Raw genomic sequence first — 26,038 nt, forward strand, 5'->3', positions numbered from 1 at the left:
ATCATGCTAATGTTCATTGAGATATTTTACATCTATATTCAACAAAAATACTGGCCTCTTGGTTTTTTTTTTTCCTTGATCTATTCTTTGGCGGATGTCCTCTGTACCATTGGTCATTTCATTCACGTAATTTTACAGCCCCAGGAGTTTCAGGTTTTATTTATGACTTCTGTGTCTTTGTTGAATTTGATATTTGGCCCATGTAATGTTTTCCTGAGTTTATCGAGTTGTCTTTTGGTTTTGTCTTGTAGTTCATGGAGTGAGTTTCTTTTGAATTATCTGTTGGATAAATTGCTGTTTTCCATGACTTTGGTTCAGGATTGGGATGTTATTATGATTGTTGGTGATGGCAGAGATTGTGATTCTTCCTGCACTTTGGAGTGTTGTGTTCCCATTTTGTATTTGATGTCTCAGTCACCTCCTGCAACCTTGACCAGCTGCGCTCAGGTGAGAGATGCTTTCTGTTGGTTCTATGTGTGTTCTGTGGTTGTGGGACCTTGTGTGGATGCACAGGCTTCGTGCTTCTGGCTCCCTCTTGTGTCAGGATTCTCAGGTTGTAAGTCTGGTCCTCAGGTTTCAGTGTATCTGGTCAGTCGTAGGTAAACAACTCTTTCTCTCTCATTAAAAAAAAATTTTTTTAATAGGTAATGGCATTTACCAACACGGTCTCCAGCTGCCCATGCAGGACAGTCATCTCCAAGGTCTAGCTGACCCCAGTCCAGTCTCAGACCTCTTCCTTGCTCCCCTCAGGGGATCAGAGGGCCCTCAGGGGATCACTGGAAGAGGGCCTGGACCACAAGCGTGTTATATTGATGCTCTGGGCAGAGAGAGCTCCCCGCTGGCTACACAGAGCCCTACAGGCTGGCAGGGGCTCAGCTGAGGGCTGGGCTGTGTCCCGGGCTCAGGCTGGGTTGCAGGCAATAAGTCCTGAGCAAGGTGCTGTGGCTCAAGGCTCCCGAGCTCAGAGGGAAGGGAAGGCGCTACTGCGCGGTGTGCATTTGGTGGCAGAGAGCAAGCAGCTGGTCGGAGCCTGAGAACTTCTTGTTTCAGCCAGGCATGTGGCAGGCACAGGGCGCCCACCTGTGTCGTTCACAGGGCGATGTGAGGGGCATGGACTTGAAGTAGCTTTGGAGCAGCTCAGAAGGGACAGCAGTTGTTCTTGGCGACCCTGGGCTCATGGGGTTGAGAAAAGAGGGGCCAGTCAAGGATAATCAACAGGGCAGTGAAGTGAGACACCACAGTTTACCTGTGGAGGAGCCTCTGCAGCACCAGCCCCAACCTCTCCCTGTTCATGACCCACACCCACACCATCCTCATTCTCAGCAGACACTCTCCCACAGGTGCCCACATTTTCTCCCAGAGCGTCTCGGGATCATCAGACTCTTCTCCAGGCTCTACCTCGCTGACTGGTGGGTTTGTTGTCTCCTTGTTCACCCGCATGGTGGGGTCTTCTCCGACTGTGCCAAGCTTCAAACAGCAGCACACTGAAGACCATGAGGATCAAGCCAGACACACCCAAGTGGATGAGGTTCCCCACTGTGTAGTCTTGGGTGTTTGTGGCTGGAGATGGAGGCCAAAGATGGCAATGCACTGTGCAGTCTTTCTGGGATCAAGGATTACCACAATTATCAGCCTACGTATTTACTGAGGTTGTAGCCTAGAGAGCAAGATTCATAAGAACCTGGCAGAAAAGATAAACTGATAGAATAAAATGTTTAGATAAACACCTAGACAAAAATACAGATATGCATTGATGTAAGATAGGCTCTGCTAAATTGACCAATGGAATTCCATGAATTCCCCAGGAACTCTGAGAGGGGGAAGGGGGCACTGATATGAGAGACTCCTAGTGAAATTTGGGAATTTCAGCATCACTAGCCATCAGAGAGATGCAAATTAAAACCACAATGTGGTACCATCTCACACCAGTCAGAGTGGCCAACATACACAAATCAACAAACAAATGTTGGAGGGGATGCGGAGAAAAGGGAACCCTAGTGCACTGTTGGTGGGAATGAAGACTGGTGCAGCCACTGTGGAAAACAGTATGGAATTTCCTCAGAAAACTACAAATGGAACTGCCCTTTGACCCAGCAATTCCGCTGCTGGGATTATACCCTAAGAACCCTGAAACACCAATCCAAAAGAACCTGTGCACCCCAATGTTCATAGCAGCACAATTTACAATAGCCAAGTACTGGAAGCAACCTAAGTGCCCATCAGCAAATGAGTGGATCCAAAAACTATGGTATATTTACACAATGGAATTCTACGCAGCAGAGAGAAAGAAGGAGCTTATACCCTTTGCAACAAACAGCATGGATGGAACTGGAGAGCATTATGCTAAGTGAAATAAGCCAGGTGGTGAGGGACAAATACCATATGATCTCACCTTTAACTGGAACATAATCAATAGAAGAAAAAAGCAAACAAAATATAACCAGAGACATTGAAGTTAAGAGCAATCTAACAATAGCCAGGGGGGAGGGGAGGAGGGGACAGTGAGGAGAGGGGATTGCAGGAACTACTATAAAGGACACATGGACAAAATCAAGGGGGAGGGTGGAGGTGGGGGAGGGAGGTGGGCTCGGCTGGAGTGGGGTGGAGGGATGGGGAGAAAAGGCAGACAACTGTAATTGAATAACAATAAATTTTTTTTAATCTAAAAAAATAAAAAAGAAAGAAATTTGGGAAATTTCTTGGGAATTTCACTAGGCCAAGGTCACAGAGCAGGGAGGTGTCATAGTCAACAGTTACACAGGAGCCTTTGCCTTCACCTTCCAGGGACCATGGACCAAATTAAGGGACCCCCTTGCTCACCTTTTCTCGTGCTTGACTCTGTGGGTGACAGGCAAGTACTTGTAGAAGATCCTAGGAAAAGGGTCAGAGAAGTGTCACCAGGTGCACTCCCTACCCCACTAAAGACTAAAGTAGGACCATTTTTTCCTGGAAGGGTGGCTCCCTGCCCACCCCTTACTCTGTCCTGCCCCTAAAGACACATGTGGCCTTCTGGTCCTTCCACGTGAGTACCTTGAGCAATGACCACCTGAGATGTGACAGTGGAAAGGGGCAAAGTAAGAGAAGCCTGGTGACCAAAGATGGCTGTGGTCAGGAGACGTGTCACCTTGGGTGGCACAGATCTATGCCCCTCAATGGGGAAATCACTCATATGTCAGGGGGTGCTTCTGGGAAACAAGTAAGGGTGAGAGGCTGATGCAACCTCTGTGCTCCCCAAATTGCATCCAGCCCCTCCCCCCCCGGGTCTGCCCTGACCCCGTTCTTCATCTGGATACATAGGACCCCACTGCGGGCATCCACACAGGAGGTGAAGGCAGGTCTGAAGGGCCCTGCTGCATCTGCTCTTTCCCTCCCTGTATCTCTCATTGCGTCTTTCTCTCCAAAGCCCCTAGGATGCCCGTCACCAGCAGGGAGACCTTCAGATGTAGCTCCATGATTCAGTGTCTCATAAGACAGGATCAGGCACGAGGTTCCTCATCTGTGACAGCAAAGTGCCCTGGGTCACTCGGGCGTGACAATACGTGAGAGTGCCAGCACCCGTGGGCCTCGCCCTCCTTGCATAGGGTGTACCCATCATTTGGACTCTCAGAGTGGCAGAACAAGGTCGCGTTATCCCCTGACATCACTGTGGGGCCCGGCTGGGCTGAGAGAGTTGGTTTCTTCTGCATTCCTAGAAGAAACAGAGACCTTGATCTTAGCCCACAACTTACACTGTCCTTGGGAGAGAAGGAGGAGTTCTCTCTCTCCATCCTGGAGTGTCCACTCTGCGTGTCTTCCAGTGTCTCCCAATCTCCCTTTGGCCTCTGCAGTGCTGACTCCTGTGCGCGTGCGTGTAGGACTCTGCTTTTCCCTGAACCTCTGCTGTTTTCTGCATGTACCTGTGTGCTTAATGCCCCTCGAAGCCGTGAGACGTGAGGTTGTCTAGAATAGTGGGACAGAGAGCACACTTCAGGGATTCCCCAGAACATGGACTGAGCTTAGGTTTCTGCATCTGAAATGAAGAGATTATGGAGTGAAAAGTACCAGAATCTCCCAGGATCTGTGAGCACCTCATTCTGCAGGGACAGGCCAGCGTGGTCCTGCACTCACGTGTTGGGAGTGACCAGTCCTCCCTGTTTGTGCAGAAGGACCTGTTAAGCCATGTGATTGGTTGACTCCTCTGGGTTCTAATCTCTAGTCGGGTCTTTCACAGAGCTGGCTGGGGAGTGTCTGCTGTGTTACTGTGTTCCCGCTGCAGAGCAAGGGCGCTGCGGTGTCAAAACGGGAACACTCTGTTTCTGAGCTGGGGCAACAGCCCTCTTCCCCATGTTCACGGGTCTTCTGGTCCATCTTTCTCATTCTCCGTCTGTCTGCCTGTCAATGTTGTCAACATATGTTGAAACGTCCAAACCTGTAGAGAAGCCTGTGACTCTATTGGAGACAAACTGACAATTGGCAGGAAGTAAGACCTCAACAAGTTGAGAAAATGCTCCAAAGAACGGCAGTCTTGCTCCCTAGTTTTTACATTACAGTGAATAGAGGAAGCATAAATGGGTTCCATGAAGTCCACTGGTGATAGACTAGGGAGGTGGGAGGAGCAAAGTGGGAACCTCTGGGATTAGATAAGAAGTGAAATGATAGACACATCTTTCACATAGGCGGGTGTAGGTAGTTAACAGTCAGCAATTAGCGCGGTAACAGTAACAATGAGGGGTTTTGAGGTCTCCCTCTGATGCGGTGCCAGTGCTTGGAGGGGTCTGGAAGAAAGAAGTGTGACGTTCCAAAGGTATGTAACCAGACACAAAAAGAACAGACAGGCTCAGCTGAAGTAAAGATTGACCTTTTCAGGGGAAAATGCCAGCCTAGGACATGACTACCTGCCACAATCTGCTTCTAGTCAGGTAGTTTTTAGTTTCCGACCATCCTGTGTGGGTACTCGAGGTCTCTGAGTTGTAAGGTGCCACACAGGCCTTCCCTGAGCTTGTCGAGTTTAATATGTGGCCCCCTTTCTACCTCAGCGTGTCGATTGTTCCTCTTTGCATTGCAACACGTTCTCCGTTTTATCTTCTTTTCCCTCGACACTCTGCCACACAAGCTCCCTCCCCGAGTGTTTACTCCCTGTATGTCTGTCTTTCTCTCCCTGTACTAACGTTGTACTCAACACCACGTCACCCCTTGAAGCTTCCAGAACACAAAGAGAATTAGGGCCGGGGTGGCCACACTCACCTGTGGTCACGACCTTCAGGGGGTCACTGGGGGCTGAGCACTCATAGGGGGAGTGGCGGACAGAGCCGTAGCACCTGCAGGACCCTGCACATGCAGGTGTCATGGGGCCCATGGCGAAGTGAGCTTGTCTGTTCCCAGCACGGAGCTTCTCCACAACCTGCCAGGAATGCCGTGCATCCCCCTCCTTGCCCAGGATTAACTGGGCAGACACGAGTTCTGAGTGACAGCACAGGGTCACAGCCTCTCCTGCGTGCACAAGGGAGCCTGGCTGGGCTGAGGGGGAGGGATTTTTGAGCACACCTAGGAGGAAAGAGTAGGTTCCACGTGCTGCCCCCCTCACCCCTTCTCCTGACATTCCAGGAGTGGGTTTCTTCCTCCCTCAGCCCAGTGATGTCTGCTTTCCTTCCTAAGTCTTTGTGCTGCATTTCCCCTGAGCATCCTGGTCCATCCTCTGGCTCGTGACGTTCACAGCCTGGATCTCACGGCCTCCCCTCGACCTGCTTTTCTGTCTTTCTCTTGACTAAAAGCCCCAACCTCTCAGGGCTGGTTCGAAGCTGCCTGGCTGTGCAATCGCACACCTGCTCTGCATGTGTGGGGTGGGGGTGGCCCTGCACATGTCTCCTAGAGCAAAGGAGGTGACAGGCAGGAGACTGGGGAAGAACGTAGACACAACAGGGGTATTTCCCAATGCATGCCCTAACCTGTGCCTCTGGAAACCCTCCCGAGGTGACGTTGGCTAAACTGAGGCTCTGGCTCCTCCAAGGCAGGGTGTCAACCCCCACCCCTCCCAGGGTCTCTGGAGCTGGGATCAGGTGACATGGCCCCTGCTGGGTCCTCCCTGCCTGCCCCAGGCAGCAGCAGCCTGCTCTTGCTAATCCCTGAGTTGACTCTCCTGCTTGTTGGCGCCTTGTCCTCCCCCTGGGCTCCCCATTCCCTATATTACACACCCGTCTCTGCGCTCTCAGAGCAGGCTCTCCCTCTGAGGTTCTCCCTGACGGGGAATGCAGCATGCACTCTCGGCTCCATGGGCATCTGACTCTGACTACACAGGGTGGTCATGGGCTGGACTGGATGCCTCCTACCTGTGACCATGATGTCTGGGGCATTGCTGGGTGCTGACCAACCAGAGTGGCTGTGGCGTCCAAGACACCTGTAAGATCCTGCATGGGCTGGGGTCACAGGGCTCATGGTGCAGGTGCTGATATGATCTCTCTGGAGCTCAGGACCGGGGGTCCCATTTCTTTTGGTTAGCTGGAACGAGGTAAACAGAGGGTGGGAATGACACTGAAGAGTCACATGCCCTCCCAGGGGAACCACAGGGCTCAGCCAGGCTGACAGGGAGGGCTTGTGCCCACCTGGGAGAGAGGAGACACTGCCTTAGAGCTCAGAATGGGGAGCCACCCCTCTTCTTACCCCTCGTGGGCCTTTTTCTCCTTTTCATTCTCCCAAGGCTTCCCCCCTAGGTGAGTCTCTAATGCCCAGGGTGACCTGGTGGGGGACCAGGGACACAGTCCAACCCCACATGGACCTGCAGGAACGTATTTATCACACAGCAGAAAGTTTACAGGTATTGATCAACATTTTCTTCTTTCCCAATCCCCAGTCTCTGGTAACCACCACCCTCCCCTATTTCACTTGAGTTCACATCTCTAAGAAACGTGCTCTACACATAAGGGAAATCATGCAGGATCGACCTCACTGTGTCCGGCTCACGTCACTCAGCACAATGTCCTCCTGGTGCATCCGTGTGTCTCCAATGGCAGCACTTCCTGCTTCTTATGGCTGAAGAGTATTCCCCAGTGTACCTAGACACCACGTCACCTTTATCCACCGCTCTCTGATGGACACTCAGGTGGTTTCCATGTCTCTGCTGTTGTGAATGAGCCTGCAGTGGACCTGGGAGTGCAGATGTCTCTTCGAGATCCTGATTCCATGTCCTCTGAACAGACACTCGCAGTGGAAGTGCTGGACCCTATGAAAGTTCTAAGAGGTACACACTGCTAGTTACAGGACAGTCATGGGACGTCAAGTCCAGCCTCGGGAACAGAGTTGCCAAAGAACAGAGTTGCATAACCCACGGACATGGACAAGGGTGTGGGAACTGGCTGAGGGACTTGGGGGATGCTGGGTGGAGGGGGGCAAAGGGAAACTTGGGACAACTGTAATAGCATAAATATAATTAAATAAAGAAAGTTCTATTTTCATTTCTCTGAGGAACTGAATGCCAGCTGCAGGGTCTGTGGGTGTGCTGGTTGTTGACACCCACACATCAATTACCCTGAATGCTCCCCATTTCCTCATTCTCAGCTGCCCCCAGAGGATCCAGCCTGCAGGCCCCTCAGCCAGACAGAGGCTGGCCCTTTGGGCAGTGATGGAAAGGCTGTGGGGGCAGAGGCTCCCATTCTCTCTGCCCCCAGGAGAAACCACAGGGGGAGGGCATCTCCCTGTGCAGAGCAGGGCCAGCAGGTGGGAGGGCCGATTCGGGTAAAGGGAAGCTGTTCTTCTCACCCTTGTCAAGGTGATATTTCTTGGGTGTTTTGCTCCACAGGGTGCTGGAACCTTAAACCTGCACCCCAGAGTGAATGTAGTTTTGCTCTTTGATGGTGGCTGAGCTGTAGCTTCTGTGGGTGAGCAGAGCTGGGACTTCTTATCTCGCCGCCATCTTGCTGACGTTGGTTGCTGTCATTTTCATGGTCATTGTCCTGATGACTGGCCATGGTGAGCACGTTTTCCTGAGCTCATCTGTCCGTTTGCTGCTATTGCCTTTGCAGAATATCTTTGTGGCAGAAATATCTACTCACATCCTTTAACCGTTTTTATCAATTGGATTTTGTGTGTGTGTGTGGTTGAGTTATATACATGTTTATGTATTTTGGACTGAATCATGATCAGGTATAATTTGCAAATATTTTCTCCAGTTTTATGAATCTTCTTTTTCACTCTCTTCATAGAGAGATAGAGTGTTCTTTGATTCACATGCATTATTATTTTGGTAAAGTCTAACATATGTTTTTGTTTATTGTATTTTTGGTGTCATTTGTAAGAAAACATAAGTAAGCCCACACTCATGAAGATTTACCCAGTTGATCCTAAGTTTTATAATATTAGCTGTTATACTGATCCATTTTGGGGTCATTTTGGTGTGGGGTGTGTGGTACACATACAACTTCATTCTTCTGCATTTTTTGTCCATTCGTTTATCCAACACTGTTGTCAACAACAACAAATCATATTGATACTGAGTCTGTTTTGCGAAGTCAGGCATCCAGTGAGTTTCTGTCAGGAAAGGAATTGAGACAAGCTTGACCTCAACATCTGATGCCCCCCCGCACTCAGCTGCCTTCCCCTGAGTCCCCCCCCCTCAGTGGGGTCCAAGAGGGGAGCAGACATCCCGAGCATTGTTCAGTCTGCAGCCAAAACCTGTGTGATCCCAAACGAGTGCCTGATGGAGTTGAACCCCATTCTGTGAAATAACCCCCACATCCAAGCATTTACCAGTAAAGCTTTTCAGACTCTGAGCTCACGTTGCAGGAACATTTTTAATTACAAGTGGAATGTAGTTAATACACAGGACAGCACACAGTTTCACATTCCCCCCACACACGAGTGAAGTCACACGGCCCTTGTGCTGTGTGGTCTGACTTGTCCCACGTAGTGTGACGCGCTCACAATGCGTCCGTGGTGCTGCCCTGTCTGTATCTCATCTCTCTGTGGCTGCGTGACACTCCCTCGCACAGGTCGCCACACCTGCATCTCAGCACGTGTGGAAGGACACGTAGGTGGTCTCTCGTCTTCGCCTTTTTCTTCTCTGAGATGTTCATTCACGGTTGTAAATTTTCCAGTGTGTAGGATGGACGTGTGAGATTTACATTATCACTCATGGAAAGCATTCTCTCCCTTCCATTTTTGTTCTAAATTGACACACTGATTCTGGAGAAGTCTGTTGCTTTGATTCCAAAGTGTAGGGGTATTACTTATCTGAGATTGCAGAATCAGGGGACTCCCAGAAGGTCCCAGAAGCTGCTGGGGGTCCATGTCAGGTCACCAGGCTGGCTGGGGCCACTAATGAGTGTCCTTAGGGGACAGCTCCTGTGCCTTCTGGGGTCCCTGCAGGTCTCCAACCTGGAGTGTGGGGTCTGGGTCCGCCCTTGGCTAGTGGACGGACAGAGCAGCGTATACACTGGGCTCTTCTGGGTGCTCCTCTGATGGGGAGGAAGGGGGTGCACTTGTCTCCCGTCTGAGGGTCAAGTGGGTCAGCTGGGCATAGGTCACATCCTGGTGGGCTGCAGATGCAGCAGCCTGGAGCAGGGGGACAGAGAGAGGGATGAAACCTGGTTGGGGTTGGGGAAGCCTGGGGCCTGGAGAGGATGGGACCCACCTCACTGTCCATCTGTCTGTCCTCTTCTACTTGTCTGCCCTTTGTGTCCAGCAATTCCTCTGACAGGGGTGAAGGAAAGACAGCCATTTCCTGCCTGGGCCTTGATGTTGAGTGGGTCACCTGAGCGCATGTCAGTCCCTGGAGGTCATCATGGGGCCTGTTCTGCTGCAGAGAGACAGTGAGACAGAACCAGCGAATCTTTGTTCCCACAGTTGAAACCCTCCAGTCCAGTGTCCACATGGTGTCAGAGTGATGACTTAACCTTCAGGTCAGAGGAGGTCACTCTCCTGATGGAGTCTGCAGGGGCTCCCTGAACCTTGGGTCTCCTGGTGCTTCTACAGATCTGACTGTTAACCTAATGAGCTATATTTACTCATTTGGCTCCAGTCAAAGGGCCCATCAGGCTGAAGCAGCATGTCCTGCCTCAACCTTTGCACCTGCTGTTTTCTCTGTTCTCCCCCCTCACCACACACCCCGCCCCCTGCTCTTCTTACTTTATTCCCCTTACAGCACTTGGCTCTCGAGGACACCATCTGCCTGTTTGCAGGTGTCTCCCTCACCCACAGGTGAGATCAAGGGGTGTGGGGACAGGCTGGTCAGGGCTGCACCGAGGCACCAACATGGAGTTGGTAACTAGTGAGCTCCTGTCACAGCTGCTGCGTGAGTGAGTGAGGGGACCCTAGGACTTGTGGGTGTTCACTCATTCATGCCTGCCCCTGAGACCTGGGCTGCACAAGGTCAGGCAGAGAATGAGGAGCCAGCACAAGGGACCATGCAGGAGGGGTCATGAGGTCACAGGAAAGCAGGAGGAGTGAGTCACAACAAGACAACCTAGTGCCCAGAAGGAAAGGTCAGTGTGGATGCTGCTGAGAACTAGGGTGAGGTGAGGGAGTGACCACTGGAGTAAACTGGTTGACAGGAAGGTCCTTGGTGGGCTGGATAGGAGCAGCAGTCTTACCCAAGGGTCCAGCTCCATGCCCTCTCCAGGCTGTGGGTCCTTCATAGTAGCATCTGCAGGGGAAGAACGGGGTGTGTCTCCTTGCAGGATCCCTGAGATCTCAGAGCTGCAGACCCACCTGCTTCCAGTTGGGCCACTACCCCAGGAGTGAGGTGAGGGGCTGGGTTGGGCACTGTAGATTTCAGTCCCTGTCACCCCTGACCCCACACTCTCCCAGGCTGTCCCCTCCCCCATTGCCTCCTGAAATCCCTGTGCCACCCTGCCTGCCCCCCACCCCCACCCCAAGGCAGCTGTCACTTCCTCTCACAGAGGGGCTCTTCCTGGGCGTCTGCAGCTGGGTTGGATCTGGGGGAGAAGATAGGGGATTTAGGGGCAGAGCGGGGCTTGTGGGGGAAGGCATCTGGGGCCGTTGGGGCAGGAATTACCTGGTCTGCAGGCCTCTCTCCTTGGGCTCCCAGTCTGTGGCCCCTGCAGGAGTTTGGATGTCAGCCTTTCTCTTGGCTGGTCAAGAGGGACAGTCTCAGCCCTGGGAGGGTTGGTGCTCCCCCCACCCCCATGTGATTCCAGAGGAAAGAAGGAAACCTTAACATGCTTGTGCGTATGTTTCATGTTTCAGGAGATTGAAAACGATGAAAGATTGCCTTACATTTGCACATCTCTGCTGATGTTGAGTGTTTCCTTTCTAGATTTTCTGATGTGAGATTCTGGAGAAATCTGTTGCTCAGCGGACCTTCCCCATCTATTTGTTTTCTTGCAGCAGGTGTTCTGAGCCCCTCTCTCCTGTCACCCATGTCACCCCATTTCCTACTCACCCGACATCTTGCCTTTGCTCTGACATCGGTGTCGGAGGAGGAGGAAGAGGAGGAGGAAGAGCAGCAGGACAAGGGCCACTGAGACCCCGATCAGCACGTTCCAGTACCATTGGAGACCTTGGGCTGGAGTGACGTCATGAATGAGCCAAAGGTGCCATTTAATGAGCACCTACTGTGTGTGAGGCACATGCTCGGGTCTGTCATTCATCTCCTCTAACCTCACAGCCCTTGTGCACCCGGAATGACTGACCCTCCACCCAGTCCACTGCAGCTCAGAGAGGTCAGCCACGTGCCCCAGGTCACCCAGCCTGGCTGGGGCAGGGCTGGGACTGGACCCTGGGATATGAGTTCCCTTTGCTGTCCTCCCTCTGCCCCAGGTAAACACCAGCTCTGAGCTCTGGGCTACTCATCTGCAGGGGCCTGCCCTGTCTCACCTGGACCAGAGGGTCGTTCCTTAGTACCTGCCCCCAGCACAACAAAGACATGAGAGGGGCAGGGGTGTGGGGTGAATCCTGACACCTGTTTGGAAAGGTCAGGCTGGGCTGAGGCTCTGCCTTCCTGAGCTCTGTGAGGCCCCTTATGTCACCTAATGTCACTGCAGGCCTGTGAGCAGGAGGGGACCAGGGATGAACAGACTTGAACCTGACACTCAGAGAAGGGACCACCTGACCCCACAGTGGGAGCAGCAGAGCCGGGACCTGAACCAGGTCTGACTCCAGCCCTTGTTCCGTCCTCTGAGCTCAGTCTGAGCTTACAGAAAGGACCTGGGTGTCTCAGACCCTTTTCCTGTGTGCCCCTCTTTGTACATTTTTACCATCCCTGCTACAAAGGGGACAGTCCCCATAACATCACGTGCTGGGGGGCTTCCTTATGAGGCCCCCGTCCAGGAGGTCAGAGTCAAAACTGAAAGGAAATCTAAGCTCTGGGCCACGAGTCTCTCCTTTTACACTTGGAGACACTGAGGCACAGAGAGGGGAAGGGCGTGTCTGAGTCGGAGCCCCCAGAGGTGCCTGAACTTCCTCAGGACTCAGCCTCCGCCCCCCTGGACACACCCACCACCTCCCCACACAGACCCTCACTTATCCCTCTGTGGTCCTGTATTGTGGGGGGTGTGGTGGGATCTTCAGAGCCTCCTGGTGATTAGGATGGGGGTGAGGGGTGGGAGCTGCCTTCTCCCCACTTGAACCTGGCTGCCCCTCCCCTGGGTGGGACCACAGCACCTCCCTCCTCCATGACCAAACCACCTGTCACCTGTCTGCCTCACAGCCCTGGGAGTCCCATGATCCCCCAGAATCACTGTCTGGCCCCCAGGCCCCCTGGGAGACAAGTGTGCCAGAGCAGGTGACCTGGTTCTCTCTGGGAGCAAGGCCTCTGCTAGTCACTACGCTTGTCATGGTCTCTGGGTGAGGCCATGGGCGCTGGACAAGGAGGGGGATTGGGATGGGTGCCCCTGGCCTTTCCTCTCTTTGCTCAGCCCAAGGCCTCTGCAGCCTCCCTGGGCCCCTGGGCCCTGTCTGACCCTCAGGGATGCAGAGGATGATGAGGTAGGGTGGGGTAGCTCTGATTTTTCATCCCTCCGGGAGTTGAGGGTCTGCTCAGGCTGACCCTCCTTCATGACCCTCTCACTCCCTGTCCAGCCTAAAGGTCTTGGGGTGACAGGGTCCTGAACTGACCATGAGGATGCAGGGGCAGGGCTGGGGCTCCTCACCTGAGACCAGAAGTTCCAGAGGGTCACTGGGCTGTGACAGCAGGAAGGGGGAGGAGCTGTGTGAGCTGTAGCACCTGTAGGTCCCGTTGTGGCCCCAGGTCACAGAGCTGATGGTGAAGTTGGCCTGATAGGGCGCTGCCGTGTCCTGCAGACGAAGCTGCTGGGGAGGATCCTGGGACCCCTCCCTGTGCAGGTGGAAGGTATCAGCCCTGACCTCAGATCCACACTGCAGGGTCACGTTTGCTCCCCAGGGCACCGAGGTCCCCTGCTGGGCTGAGAGGGAGGGTTTCCTGTACATTCCTGGGGAGAGGAGGGCTGTGATGGGCAGAGAGACACCCCTGACCCCATGCCCTCAACTCTGAGGTGAGGGACCATGTCCTTCCCCATGGACACTGTCTGTGATTCATGTCAGCTCCTCTCAGTTCCTCTGGGTGGGCAGTGTTTACCTCCATGCCATCCCTCCCCTTTTCTCACTCCTTCCCCTAGACCCCAGCCCCCCTGAGCCTCTGCTCCAGGACCCTCTACTGGACCCCATTACCACTGGAATGACGCTGGGCCAAAGCCCCGAGCAGACAGTCAGGACAGGGGGCGGGGCAGGGCTCCTCACCTGCGATCAGGATGTCCAGGGGGGCACTGGGGGCCGACCACGCATAGGAGAGGTTGTGTCCACTGTAGCACCTGTACCGGCCCCCGTGGGTGAGGCTCACAGGGCCCAGGGGGAAGTCGGGACTGTGCTGCCCATGTAGACTCTGGGAGGGAGTGGGCCTCTTGTCCTTGGTCAGAGCGAATCTGTCAAAGCCGAGCTCCGAGCGACACTGGAGGGTCAGGCTGTCTCCAGGCAGCACCAGGGGGCCTGGCTGGGCCGAGAGGAAGGGCTCCCTATACACACCTGGGGAGAAGGGTTGTTGTCACCCAGGGGACACACCCACCCACTGCCCACTGGGGCTGCAGGGAGAGCTCTCACATGTCCTCCCTAAGTCTCCTACCTGTGGTTCTGTCCCTAATAAATCCATGTCACCAACCCCCATACTACCCATGGCTTTACTAGGCACAAGGTTTAGATTGATACTTGGGGCACAGGAAAGAATTGAAGCCAAGTGTGAGCCACCTCACCTGTGACCTCGAGGCGTAGAGGGGCACTGGGCTGTGACCACACATTGGTGTTGAGGCTGGAGGACCCATAGCATCTGTAGGTCCCCCCGTGGGAGGAGCTCACAGGGCCCACAGGGAAGACAGCCTGCCACCTCCCATCATAGGATCTCAGTTCTGATTTCCTGCTTTGGGGCGGCTCAGCCCCTCCCTCCTTCAGCAGGTGGAAAGGGCCCGATGTGGACTGTGAGCTGCACAAGAGGGACACGTTCCCTCCTGAGGCCACCACCTGTCCTGGGTGGGCTATAAGGGAGGGTGCGCTGTACACTCCTGAGGGAGAAGGAGGATCTGAGTTAGAGGGGACAGTCACCCCACCTTCCCCAGGAGTGGGTTGTGAGGGGCGAGGCCCCCCTAAAGCCACACTCTGTTCCCTTCATCTTCTGAGGAGCAGCCTGCAGTGGGGAGGAGACACGGGTTCCCCCTACCTGTCACCACCAGGAGCAGGGGCTCACTCTGCTGGGACAGCGAGCCCCCAGTGCTGTATGCACACTGGTACAGCCCTGTGTAGTATGAGCTCATGGACTCAATGAGGAACCCGGTCTTGTTGCTGGAGGCCTGTAGGATCCTTGTATCTGAGGGCCAAAAGCCCCCATCTTTATACAGATGGTAGTCATCCGCCTGCAGAGACCCCTGACACCAGATGCTGACAGGGCTCCCCTTGGTGACGATGGGGCCTAGGTCAGCCCAGATGGAGGGTTTGGGGGGAACTCCTGGAAAGGAATCAGGCCTGCAGGGTCAGGGGGTGTCCTTGTCCCCTCAGTTTTCCCAGCTGTCACTCCACATCCCAGCCGGATGGGTCACCATCAGCCCAGACGTAGTATGTGTCCCCCACCTGCCCAGGGGCGTCATTATACTGAAGCAGGAGGACTGAGGGAGGACTCACCTGCCTGGACCTGGTCCCATGGGCCCCAACACAGTCCTGGAAGAGAGTCTCTGTGAGATTATCCTTCACCCACACACAGAAGCTCCAGGCCTGGTCTGGGCCCCTGCTGAACTGATATCTTCTCTCCTTAGAATTTCTGCCCCCACTGACCCTCCTGAGTCCTAGATCTGGGAGTGCGGAAGACCCCATCCTTCTGTTTTCCCCAGAACTCACCAAGACAGAGAAGAGCAATGAAGGTCAGGGCCATAACGCTGTTTTCCAGGGTTTCCAGTACTGCAGATGACATAAAATGTCCCTCAGCCCGGCAGGACACTCGGGGTGTACCAAGGTCCAAGCTCTGTGTGACAAGTCACAGTTTCCTCCTCGGCTGCAATCTGCCCTCCCTGAGGAGTAGTCGAAGAGTCAGCAAGTTCTCGCACCTTTGAGACCAGTTCTGAGTCTCAGCAGACCCCACACATCCTGCTTCCATCTCATGTGACCCCAAATCCAGAAGGTGACTCCCATCCCGGAACATGAGTGTAGAGGACTCTGGGCAGCACTCAGGAGCAGCCCAGTTCCTGTTCCACTTCTGACTCTGCCTTGTTTAGAACCCATGTAACCATGGGCAATTCACTTCCTTTTCCTGAGACAACGTAAATGCAAAGTTTCTTCCGGCCTTTCTCCATCGCCACATCCGACTGATGTTTACTGAGCAGGTGCCCAGTCCAGGCGTGAAGTTCATTGGGGAAGGTGACGGATCCCTCCCCTGGGCACACGCAGTGCTGGTTAGTGACATCAGACCATACAAATATTTAGGCAATGGATGATGTGGGTGTCATCTTGGTAAGTTTCAGAGAAGGAGAAAAGTGGAGCACAGAGACTCCATATAGGTGGATGTCATGGAGTGTGGGGACCTGCAGGTGAGGGAGGGACCAGGACACACTAGGGGTCAGCACAGGGGGGTGAGAGGACCCTCGACCAGGAAGAGGGTGATTATTCTAAGAGCTGTGAGTCCCCAGGCTGTGCTGTGCCCTGGCCACACGGAGCCTCTGCTCCCTGCAGGGACTCCTGGGTTTGATCTTTCAGGTAACAGAAATCTTTTCAGTAAAGCAATGTGAGCAGGTTGCTCCTTTGAGAAGATACGGCTCTGTGGGAATGGACTGTAGGAGTGAGGAATGGATGATAAACTGTGATAAAATTCCAGCACTAATGTAACACCGAGCTAAGGAGCTGATCAGTACTCTCTATGGTTTATGAGAATTTCTCATGAAACCCAAACAGAAATCTCATAACACAAATACATTTGAAGTTGAGTGAAAGAGGTGGGAACATTTCCTTGTCATTATCTTGGTCTAGGAGTTGTGCAGAGAGCGTGCTCTGAGCAAACTGGCTCAGAGGGCGCCCATGACAAGCACAGTGTGGCCATGGCCCAGGTGTGTGAGTCTGGGGAGGGGAGGTGGGCACTGGGAAGGGTCTGGTTTGTAGGGAGGAGTTGGCTCTGCTTGGGATGCAGAGTTTAGCTCAGCCTCATCTCCAACAACATGGACCATTAGGTGGGGTCCTTGGGTGTGCTGGAGAAAGGTGCATACCTGTGGAAAGGCTTTGTGCAGGGGGGGTCCATGACAGGTAAGTTCAGGTGCATCAGAGTAAACCCCTCAGCTGGGAGTGAGGGTCCACAGGAGGCGACAGAGGAGGCTGATGGGGTCACACCCACGAGACATCCTGGGTCTTCACCTGAGTGTGACTGTGGAGGGGATCTGGGTCACAGAAAGAGGGGCTCAGGGTCAGGGCTGTGGGTGTGTTCATCATGGGGGCAGGGAGAGAGGGAATAGCTGAGGGCATGTCTGTCCTCTGCCTGGGTGGCCTGGGCAGCCTATGGGGCTGTCTCCAGACTGACCACCCACAGAGGGGCTGGAGGCGTGGGGAGAGGATTACAACACGGTCACCTGACCCACTGCAAGAACCACCCACTCTCCTGGCTGGGAGTATGGTTTGGTCTCTCCCTCTCACTTCCTCTCTCTGACTTCCTCATGTCTGTGAGTAGGAGACCTTCTCTCCATCCCTCCCACCCAGGCCCCTGAGCTTGTCTGCCTCCTCACCGCCCTGCTCTGTGAGGGGCAACCCTGCATCTGACACTGGTCACTCATTTCGTCCCCATGTGCTTGGCAAAAGCACCAGTTGCAGACAACTCACAGGTTTTAAGCTAAGACATGGAGAAACATCTATTGACCATCTATTCTGAGCCAGTCACTTCCCCTCTCCCTTTTCCCTCTGTGCAGACAAGGGTGGAAGCTCAGATCTCCTGGGTGTTGTGAGGATCAGCAGAGCCTGAGACATGAAGAGGCTCCAGCTGTGTCATTTCTGGGTCCTAATTAAGACACGGGCTTGAGAGACTTGTGGGAGGAAGGGCTACTTGGCAGCTGCTGTGTATACCCCAAGCCCTCAGGGGGCATCAGAAGCTACAGGGCATCCCTGGTGAATGGCAGGTGAGCCCAGACTGAGAGGAGACAGGAAGGACGCTGCTCATCCTGGATCCTGGACTCACCACACTCAGGAGTGAGGGTGGGAATCCCCCCAGGGGCTGAGCCTGAGCACTGGCCACTGAGGGCATCTCAGACCTGGTGGGAGTCCCACCTCCCATGAGACTGCCCAGGGATTTGGGACCACTTCTAAGGAAAAAGGAACCTCAGGGATTCATGGCCCTTTAGTTACATTTCTTTCTAATGGCATAAATTCATGGAACATAGAATTGAGCATTTTAAAGTATAGATTTCACTGGCATGTAGTAAACACACAATGTCTTGACCACAAATTTTATCTAGTTTTAATAACAAATTTGTGTAATCCCACCCCCGAATTATACGGAGCTCTCAGTCTGCCATCTCTGCTCCTCATCAGCCTCCGACAAGCCCACCTGACTTCTGTGTCTCTGGGTGTCCTCCTCCTGGACACTCCATACAAACGCAGTCACAGACAACGTGACCTTTTCTGTGTGACTTCTGTCACTGAGCTGCAGAATGTTGACATTCACCCACCAGGTAGCAGGTGTCAGTACATTGTTTTTATGGTTTTAAAAAGCTCCCGGGTTATGAAGACACCAGATTTTATGTGAGTGGGATCCAGCATGAAGGGGTGTGTAGATGTGAACCCAAACCAGCCACATGGGGCGGCCCCTCATGTCACAGGGGTGAGAACAGAAGGACCCTCAAGGGGAGTCACTGAGGATGAGGAGGGACAGCCCCACAGTGGGATGGAGGAGACCTCTTCACAGGAACACGGCTCACATTTCCTGTCCCCAAACCTCGTCTGCTACCTCTGCTCCCCTGGACATTCTCAGCAGACTGTTTCCCACCTGTGGTCAGACTGTCCATCCATCAGCACCTCCTGGGTCATCAGATGGGCTCCACGGCTCCCCCTCTCTGAACCATGCCCTGTCCCCTCTGTGTCCACATCCTAGCTGCAGCCTGGGCCATTCTCTCGCTGTCTCGAGCCTGAAACAGCAGCACCCCGAGCACCACCAGGACCAAGACAGCCACGGCCATGCAGATGAGATTCTCCACTGTGTAGTCTGGGGGTTGGGAGGCTGCAAAATGTGGAGACAGAGGTCAGCATGGTCAGGCAGCCACAAATCTGCAGGACTCTGGTGTCTCCCCCAGGCTCCCTCCTCCCCTGGACATCAGCATCCCTGGGACGTCTGAATCCCGCTCTGGCTCTGAGTCACCATGACAGGAGTGAGCTGTGCCCAAGAGCTCAGGATTTGGGAAAAAAAAAATGATCTCAGTTCAGAAACAATTTAGACCTGTGTGTTTTGTGTTCAATCTAAGACCGAAGAACCAGAACAGGTGATAAGAAGGCAGGTCCCCAGACATTCTTTTCTGGTCTTCAATAGGGAAGGAAGTCTCCCCTGTGGGATGTAGGGAGATGGCACAGGAGAAGGGGGACTGGGTCTCCAGGCCTTGGAACATGAGGTCAGAGGCCAGGGCAGGTGCCCGGAGGTGGCAGGCCCCATCTTGTCTCTCTCCTTTTGCACAAACTCTGGAGATTCTGGCAAGACTTCACGGATGTATGGATGGTTAATCACGCCATTTTTACCCCAAAACACAGCCTCCATGTGCTCTTATCAGCGCTGCTAACCAAGGAAGCCCGCATTTGTGGTTTTCAAACTTTGAGGAACAGAGAAATTGCCCCAAGTTGTCGTATTTTCCGAGCACCAAAACTAGGAAATTATGGGAATCTGCTCCCCCATTTTGATGTAGAAAACAAGATGTAAAAAATTACTCACTTATATCCTAATTCCAAAATCCATGCCAAAATTCTAAATATCAGCTCACAGAATTCCAAAAATGCACATGGACAACAAATGTGATTCATTTGCATTAATATCCACGTGGTTGAAGGCAGGAAGCCTTTGGAATGTGTCTCATGTGGTTATAAATCAGAAGGAAAAGGTAATTTCTAGGAGACATGTATATGTCCGTAAAAAAACATTCCTAATAAAACCCTAACAAAATTAAAAAACATACTGAAACATAAAGGTCGATACTGCATTCGATATAAAACGTAGATATCTTAATGAGTTTACCTTGAAATAATTTGGGCTATGAATAAAACTCTTTTTCAGAGATAAAGCTGTGGAATATTTTACTCGGTCTTTTTATCGTGTGGAATTCGGAGTGAGAAAAACAGGCATACACTCTGGAAAAAGTGAATTTACCTTTCACTCGTCGATATTACAATTTTCTCAGTGTATCAGTGAGATCAATGAAAAACAATCCAAAGGGAGAGAATTTTAGGAAGCTTCACTGGTTCTGGAATAAATATGCCCAAAGCAATAGCTTTCCTATGAGTACTTACTACTGTGTAGACTATGTACAGGAAGCAACCAGCTACTCACACATCACATCACGAGACGTGCAGTTCTGGAAGTCGGCTCTAAGTTTACTCCGTTTTACACGTATCTGTCCAAGTGCTTCTGAAGTTCACTAAAGCCTCATTTAAAATGTGCGTAACAAGAAGTAATTCCCGATCTGAGAGAACCAAGATGGCGGCGTAGGTAGACACACTGCGCCTCCTCGCACAACCAGAACTGACAGAAAATCGAATGGCAAGGAAGTCCGACACCAAGTAGATAAAAAAGAAACATACATCCAGACCGGTAGGAGGGGCGGAGACAGGCACCGGAACGGAGAGGACACGCGTGGCCGTGGCGGGACTGAGACTGGCAGAGTGTGGGACGAACAGGGGCAGGAAGTCCGACCACTAGCAGACCCTGAGGCCCCACATTCACGCAGATAAACCGAGAGGGCTGGACTCAGAGTAGCGGAGAACAGGGCAGGCAGAGCGCGGGTAGCACCCCGCGGCCCCACATTCACGCATAGATAAACTGGACTAATGGTGGGGAGCAAAGCTGGCCACATAACCCAGGGCTCCAGCGCAGGGAAATAAAGCCTCAAACCTCTGAGTGAAAACACCCATGGTGGTTGGGGCGGCAGCAGGAGAGACTCCCAGCCTCACAGGAGAGGTTGTTGGAGAGACCCATGGGGGCCTAGAGATGCACAAGCCCACCCACTCGGGAACCAGCACCAGAGGGGCCCAATTTGATTGTGGGTAGCGGAGGGAGTGACTGAAATCGGCAGGGAGTACAGCAAATGGCCATTGCTCCCTCTCAGCCCCTCCCCCACGTACAAATCACAGTGCAGCAACCAGCATTACCCCGCCCCAGAGGAACACCTAAGGCTCCGCCCCTTTAAGTAACAGAAGCGCCAAGACAAAAAAAAAAATATATCGCCCAAATGACAGAACACTTCAAAGCTCCAGAAAAAATACAATTAAGCGAGGAAGAGATAGCCAACCTATCAGATGCAGTTCAAAGCACTGGTTATTAGGACGCTCACAGAATTGGTTGAATTTGGTCGAAAACTAGATGAAAAAATGAAGGCTATGCTAAGAGAGACAAAGGAAAATGTACAGGGAACCAATAGTGATGCGTAGGAAACTGGGACTCAAATCAACGGTGTGGACCAGAAGGAAGAAACAAACATCCAACCAGAAAAGAATGAAGAAACAAGAATTCAGAAAAATGAGGAGAGGCTTAGGAACCTCGAGGACATCTCGAAACGTTCCAACATCCGAATTATAGGGGTGCCAGAAGGAGAAGAGGAAGAACAAAAAATTGAAAACTTATTTGAACAAATAATGAAGGAGAACTTCCCTAATATGGCAAAGGAAATAGACTTCCAGGAAGTCCAGGAAGCTCAGATGTCCCAAAGAAGCTGGACCCAAGGAGGAACACACCAAGGCACATCATCATTACATTCCCCAAGATTAAAGAGAAGGAGAGAATCTTAGAAGCAGCAAGAGAAAAGGACACAGTTACCTACAAAGGACTTCCCATAAGACTGTCAGCTGATTTCTCCAAAGAGACCTTACAGGCAAGAAGGGGCTGGAAAGAAATATTCCAAGTCATGAAAGGCAAGGACCTACATCCAAGATTACTCTATCCAGCAAAGCTATCATTTAGAATGAAAGGGAAGATAAAGTGCTTCTCAGATAAGGTCAAGTGAAAGGAGTTCATCATCACCAAGCCCTTATTATATGAAATATTAAAGGGACTTATCTAAGAAAAAGAAGGTAAAAAATATGAACAGTAAAAATGACAGCAAACTCACAGTTATTAACAACCACACCTAAAACCAAAACAAAAGCAAACTAAGCAAACAACTAGAACAGAAACAGAACCACAGAAATGGAGATCACATGGAGGGTTATCAATAGGGGAGTGGGAGGGGGAGAGAGAGGGGAAAGGTACAGAGAATAAATAGCATAAATGATAGGTGGAAAATAGACAGGGAGAGAGTAAGAATAGTGTAGGAAATGTAGAAGCCAAAGAACTTATAAGTATGACCCATGGACATGGACATGAACTATAGGGGGGGGATGTGGGAGGGAAGGGGTGGGCAGGATAGAGTTGAGTGAAGGGGGGAAATGGGACAACTGTAATAGCATAATCAATAAATACATTTAAAAAAAGAAGTAATTCCCTGCAACAAGTGTATGAATTTAGTCTTTCCTATGAAAATAGGAATAGCATTATGTACATTTGAAAGCTGACTCCATATAATGTAAACTAAACTAACTGTTACTCTGTATACTGAGGCACCACCTGAAAATTCTCAGAAAGGAGCAGGAACAGACAAGGGCCCCCAGAACCACAGAGCAGACAGGAGAGCCCTCAGCGTGGGTGGGAGCCCCCAGTTCTTCCTAGGCTGGGCACAGCCCCTCCTCACTCTCAGGTGAGCACTGAGTGCTGGAGGCTCAGATGAGCCCCGGGGCCTGCAGAGCTGGGCCCCCAGGGCAGAGGGTGCTCTCTCTGAGAGAAGGCCCAGTGTGGGGTGGGACCCCAGGGGCTCAGACTCTGAAATGAAGTTGCAGGAGGTGAGTGGGGGAGGGAATCTGCCCTGTCTGCTCAGTCTAATCACCTTTCTCTTCACAGAAATCTCACTCCTCCCTGCTGCTCTTTCTCTCTGCTGAGATTCAGAACACGGGGCTCACAGGTAGGAGGCACTGTCTCTTTCCACCTCTCAGGGGCTGGATACCCCTTTGAGGAGCCTCCTGCACTCCTCATTTATTTCTGTCCCCGATATTCCCAGGGAGAGGGCCCTGAGCTGAGTGACCACACAGATGACAGGGTCAGAGGCTACTCACCTGAGACCAGGAGCTCCAGGGGGTCACTGGGCTGTGACAACAGGTTGGGGCTCCTGTGGTTTGCACTGTAGCACCTGTAGGACCCCCCATGGCCTGAGGTCACAGGACCCATGGAGAATTCTGCCTGGTGCTGCTGAGCTCGGGACTGTGATCTGAGACGCAGGGGGGGATCAGCTGCTCCCTCCTTGGACAGAAGGAAAGTGTCCCTCGGGCTCTGTGACTGACACAGCAGGGTCACTTTCTCTCCCGAAGTCACCGTGGGGCCCGGGTGCACTGACAGGGAGGGTCTGTCAGGGAGCCATCCTAGAGAGAGGGGAGCAGGTGAGGGGCTGCTGCCCACCTTCTCCTCACCTGAGAGTCACCAGGCCCCTTTCTGAGGTCCCTCCTCTCTGTCCATCTCTGTTTTCTCTGAGTTTCCCCCTCCCCTCCCATCTGCTTCCCTCCCTGGGGACCCCACACCCCTTGTCCTGGTCATCATCACCTGACATCCCCAGCAGGGCCTGAGCAGACTCTGGGTTCCTGACTGAACCTGCTGGCTCCTCACCTGCCACCAGGATGTCCAGGGGGTCACTGGGGGCTGACCATTCGCAGGAGAGGTTGTGTCCACCGTAGCACCTGTACCGGCACCCATGGGTACTGTTCACAGTGTCCAGGGGGAACTGGGCCTGAGATAGCCCAGCCTGGGGTTGCAGGATAGAACTCTGGGGGAGGTCCTGTCCCCCTTCCTTGGACAGAGTGAATCTAACATAGCCGAGGTCAGAGCCACACTGGAGGGTCAGGTTCTGTCCAGAGGCCACAATGGGGTCCTGTGGGGTCAGGAGGGAGGGCTTCCCTGAGCCCCCTGCAGGGACCAGACAGGAGTGTTAGAGGCTGCTCCTCCCATGAGCCCTGCTCCTGGCCTGGCCTCCAGGTCCCCCCATCTCTCTCTCTGTGTCTCTGGCCCAGGAGCCCCTGTGCTCCCCTCACCCCACCTCTCACACGGGGCTCCCCTCCCTGCAAAGACCCCAGTGACCTGTCTGGTGCCTAAATTGTGGATGGGTCCAGGATAAGACTTCTTCACCTGAGACCAGGAGCTCCAGGGGGTCACTGGGCTGTGACCACATCTGAGGGTTGTTCCTGTAATAACCATAACATCTGAATGTCCCGCTGTGTCTGGGGATCACGGGGCCCACAGGGAACAGGGCCTGGGACTGCCCACTTGGGTCTCGCTGTGAGTCCAGCGTCCAGGAGAGCCTGTCTTTTCCTTCCTCAGTCAGAATGAACCGGCCAAATCCCTCGTCTGAGTGACATCTGAGAGTCACACTCCCTCCTGGGATCACGACAGGGCTGGGCAAGGCTGAGAGGCTGGGCTTGCTGTAGGATCCTAGGAGAGAAGGAGGCAGCATGTTAAATGGGGCTCACACCTCCCTCACGTCCCCCAGGGCTGGGCTGTGAGGGGGAGTTACCCTGAGAGCATCCCCCTTCCTAAGGGCAGAGCCTGAGGCTGGGACCCCTGAGTGTCCCCTCACCTGTCACCACCAGCTCCAGGGGGTCACTGCGCTCTGACCAGCCAGTGGGGCTGAGATAGTAACACTGATATCTCCCTGCAGTGCGCTCTGTCACGTATGTGATGGAGAACTTGGCCTTGTTCCCGGATTCCAGTATCTTCTGTCTGTCCCAGCGTGTTGAGCTCCCCTCTTTATCCAGACGGTATTCCTTAGCCTCCAGGATCCCCTGACACCAGATGGTCACTGAGCTTCCCCAGGGGATCACAGAGCCTGGCTCAGCCCAGAGGGTCGGTTTTCGGAGGGTCCCTGAAAGGAATGAGGGGCTGAGTCAGAACATTTCCTACCCTCAGTGCCCAGTTCTCAGCCCCAACATCTCAGATGCCCTTCATCTGTCATCCCAGAGTGGCCGTTCTTCATTCCCAACTTCCCAGGGGATGGCCTCATGTCCCCAATGGGGAATGACACCTGGGAGCCCTGGGGACAGACTCACCTGCCTGCACTGGGGTCCTCAGGCCCACGCTCAGCCCTGCAAGAGAGGCCCTGTGAGAGATTTGCCCTGAATCCTGAGCAGATCCCTCCTCCCCAGGAGCCTCCTGAGTCCTAGGGTCCTCTCAGAGTATGGATTCCCTCCCCCGTCACATCTCACCAAGGCAGAGCAGGGCCGCGAGGCTGGGGGACATGGCGTCTCCTCTCTGAGCCCAGCTGTGCAGAAGGAAGAGACCACAGAGTCCTCAGGGTAGAGACTCACAGGGTGTGGCCACTGGGAGGCTGGCCGTCCCTGTCTTGGGTTGTCACGTCAGCAGCCCCTCAGGAAGGGGGACAGTGTCTCCCTAGGGGTCCAGCTCTCATTCCCATGATGGAGGAAGAAGTAGACCATCAGCCTCCTGAGACGCCCCTTGCAGGTGAGGTGACCCAGGGCACCGCCTTCCAGGGTCTCTGCCACGAGGTCCCCTTCCCCCTCAGCCCGATATCAGCCCCTCCCTGTGAGTCTTCTCCATGGACGGTGGTCACCCAGGCCCTGGAGACGCTTCAGGACGACGGGGCCCCTGTGCCTGCAGAGCCCAGCTCAGCACAGACAGGGTCTGCTCCTCACTGTGCAGTTCAGGCGAGTGTCACTGTGACCATGAGCACAGCGGGGAAACGCAGGGAAGTACGAGAACGGAACATGTCCCCTCCCCTGGCCCAGAGTGTGCTTTTCTTTCTGTCACAGCCACCATCACCGAATTCTCGTTTTTCTTAGCAACAGTGTCCACCCCACCTTCCCGGGGACAAGCCTCTGAGTGATCCCCACCCCTCAGTGCCCCTTGTTTCCCAGTTCAAGCCTCCTCCTCCTCGTGCTGTCGTCCTGCCTTCAAAATTTAGGCAACATTGACTTGGGCCAGAATTCTGATTTTTACTTAAAGCTGATATTCACTTCAATACTCATCATCCAATGTCCATGTATCCTTGAGTGGTAATGTCCTGTCTCTGCCTCAGTTTCCTCATCTGGATCCTGTTTTCACAAACCCCAGTCCCCACAATGGCCATGGGTCAGTGGTGCTGGTTCATGGGAGGGAGATGTCCACTTCCAGACCAGATGAGGACGTGAATGGCTGGGACATGAGAGGGTCAAGGTATCCAGGGTCAAGGGCAGGATTGTAGCACCCACTCAGGACCTTGTCTGCTCTGAGTACCAAGCACTGTCTGCTCTGACCAGCCAGTGGGGCTGAGATAGTAACAGTAATATCTCCCTGCAGTGCGCTCTGTCACGTATGTGA

The 26,038-nt window shown here is 53.2% G+C and overlaps 1 protein-coding gene across 4 annotated transcripts; it reads right to left on the reverse strand.

The window, feature by feature from the left end:
- Positions 1–1,548: 1,548 nt before the first annotated feature.
- Positions 1,549–25,389, reverse strand: LOC112313555 (leukocyte immunoglobulin-like receptor subfamily A member 6). Of its 4 annotated transcripts, XM_053914901.2 has the most exons (18): positions 24,928–24,999; positions 24,772–24,807; positions 24,303–24,587; positions 23,855–24,157; positions 23,339–23,635; positions 22,795–23,097; positions 13,687–13,968; positions 13,080–13,379; positions 11,372–11,494; positions 10,985–11,027; positions 10,867–10,904; positions 10,560–10,612; positions 9,602–9,766; positions 6,306–6,474; positions 4,042–5,523; positions 3,729–3,939; positions 2,821–2,871; positions 1,549–1,599 (listed from the first exon to the last, which is right to left on the reverse strand). In XM_053914901.2, the coding sequence occupies exons 1-15, from the start codon at positions 24,959–24,961 to the stop codon at positions 5,012–5,014; spliced, it is 2,943 nt and encodes a 980-aa protein (XP_053770876.1). In that variant the 5' UTR covers positions 24,962–24,999; the 3' UTR covers positions 1,549–1,599; positions 2,821–2,871; positions 3,729–3,939; positions 4,042–5,011. The 4 variants fall into 4 exon arrangements, with proteins under 4 accessions (XP_053770876.1, XP_053770878.1, XP_053770877.1 ...); XM_053914903.2 differs by lacking the exons at positions 1,549–1,599; positions 2,821–2,871; positions 3,729–3,939; ... (7 more) ...; positions 13,080–13,379; positions 13,687–13,968 and adding exons at positions 18,375–18,673; positions 22,003–22,038; positions 22,690–22,706 and having other exon boundaries at positions 22,791–23,097; positions 24,928–25,389; XM_053914902.2 differs by lacking the exons at positions 1,549–1,599; positions 2,821–2,871; positions 3,729–3,939; ... (7 more) ...; positions 13,080–13,379; positions 13,687–13,968 and adding an exon at positions 18,375–18,673 and having other exon boundaries at positions 24,928–25,389.
- Positions 25,390–26,038: the final 649 nt, after the last annotated feature.

This window comes from Desmodus rotundus, chromosome 12, assembly GCF_022682495.2.
Source record: "Desmodus rotundus isolate HL8 chromosome 12, HLdesRot8A.1, whole genome shotgun sequence".
NCBI lineage: Eukaryota > Metazoa > Chordata > Mammalia > Chiroptera > Phyllostomidae > Desmodus > Desmodus rotundus.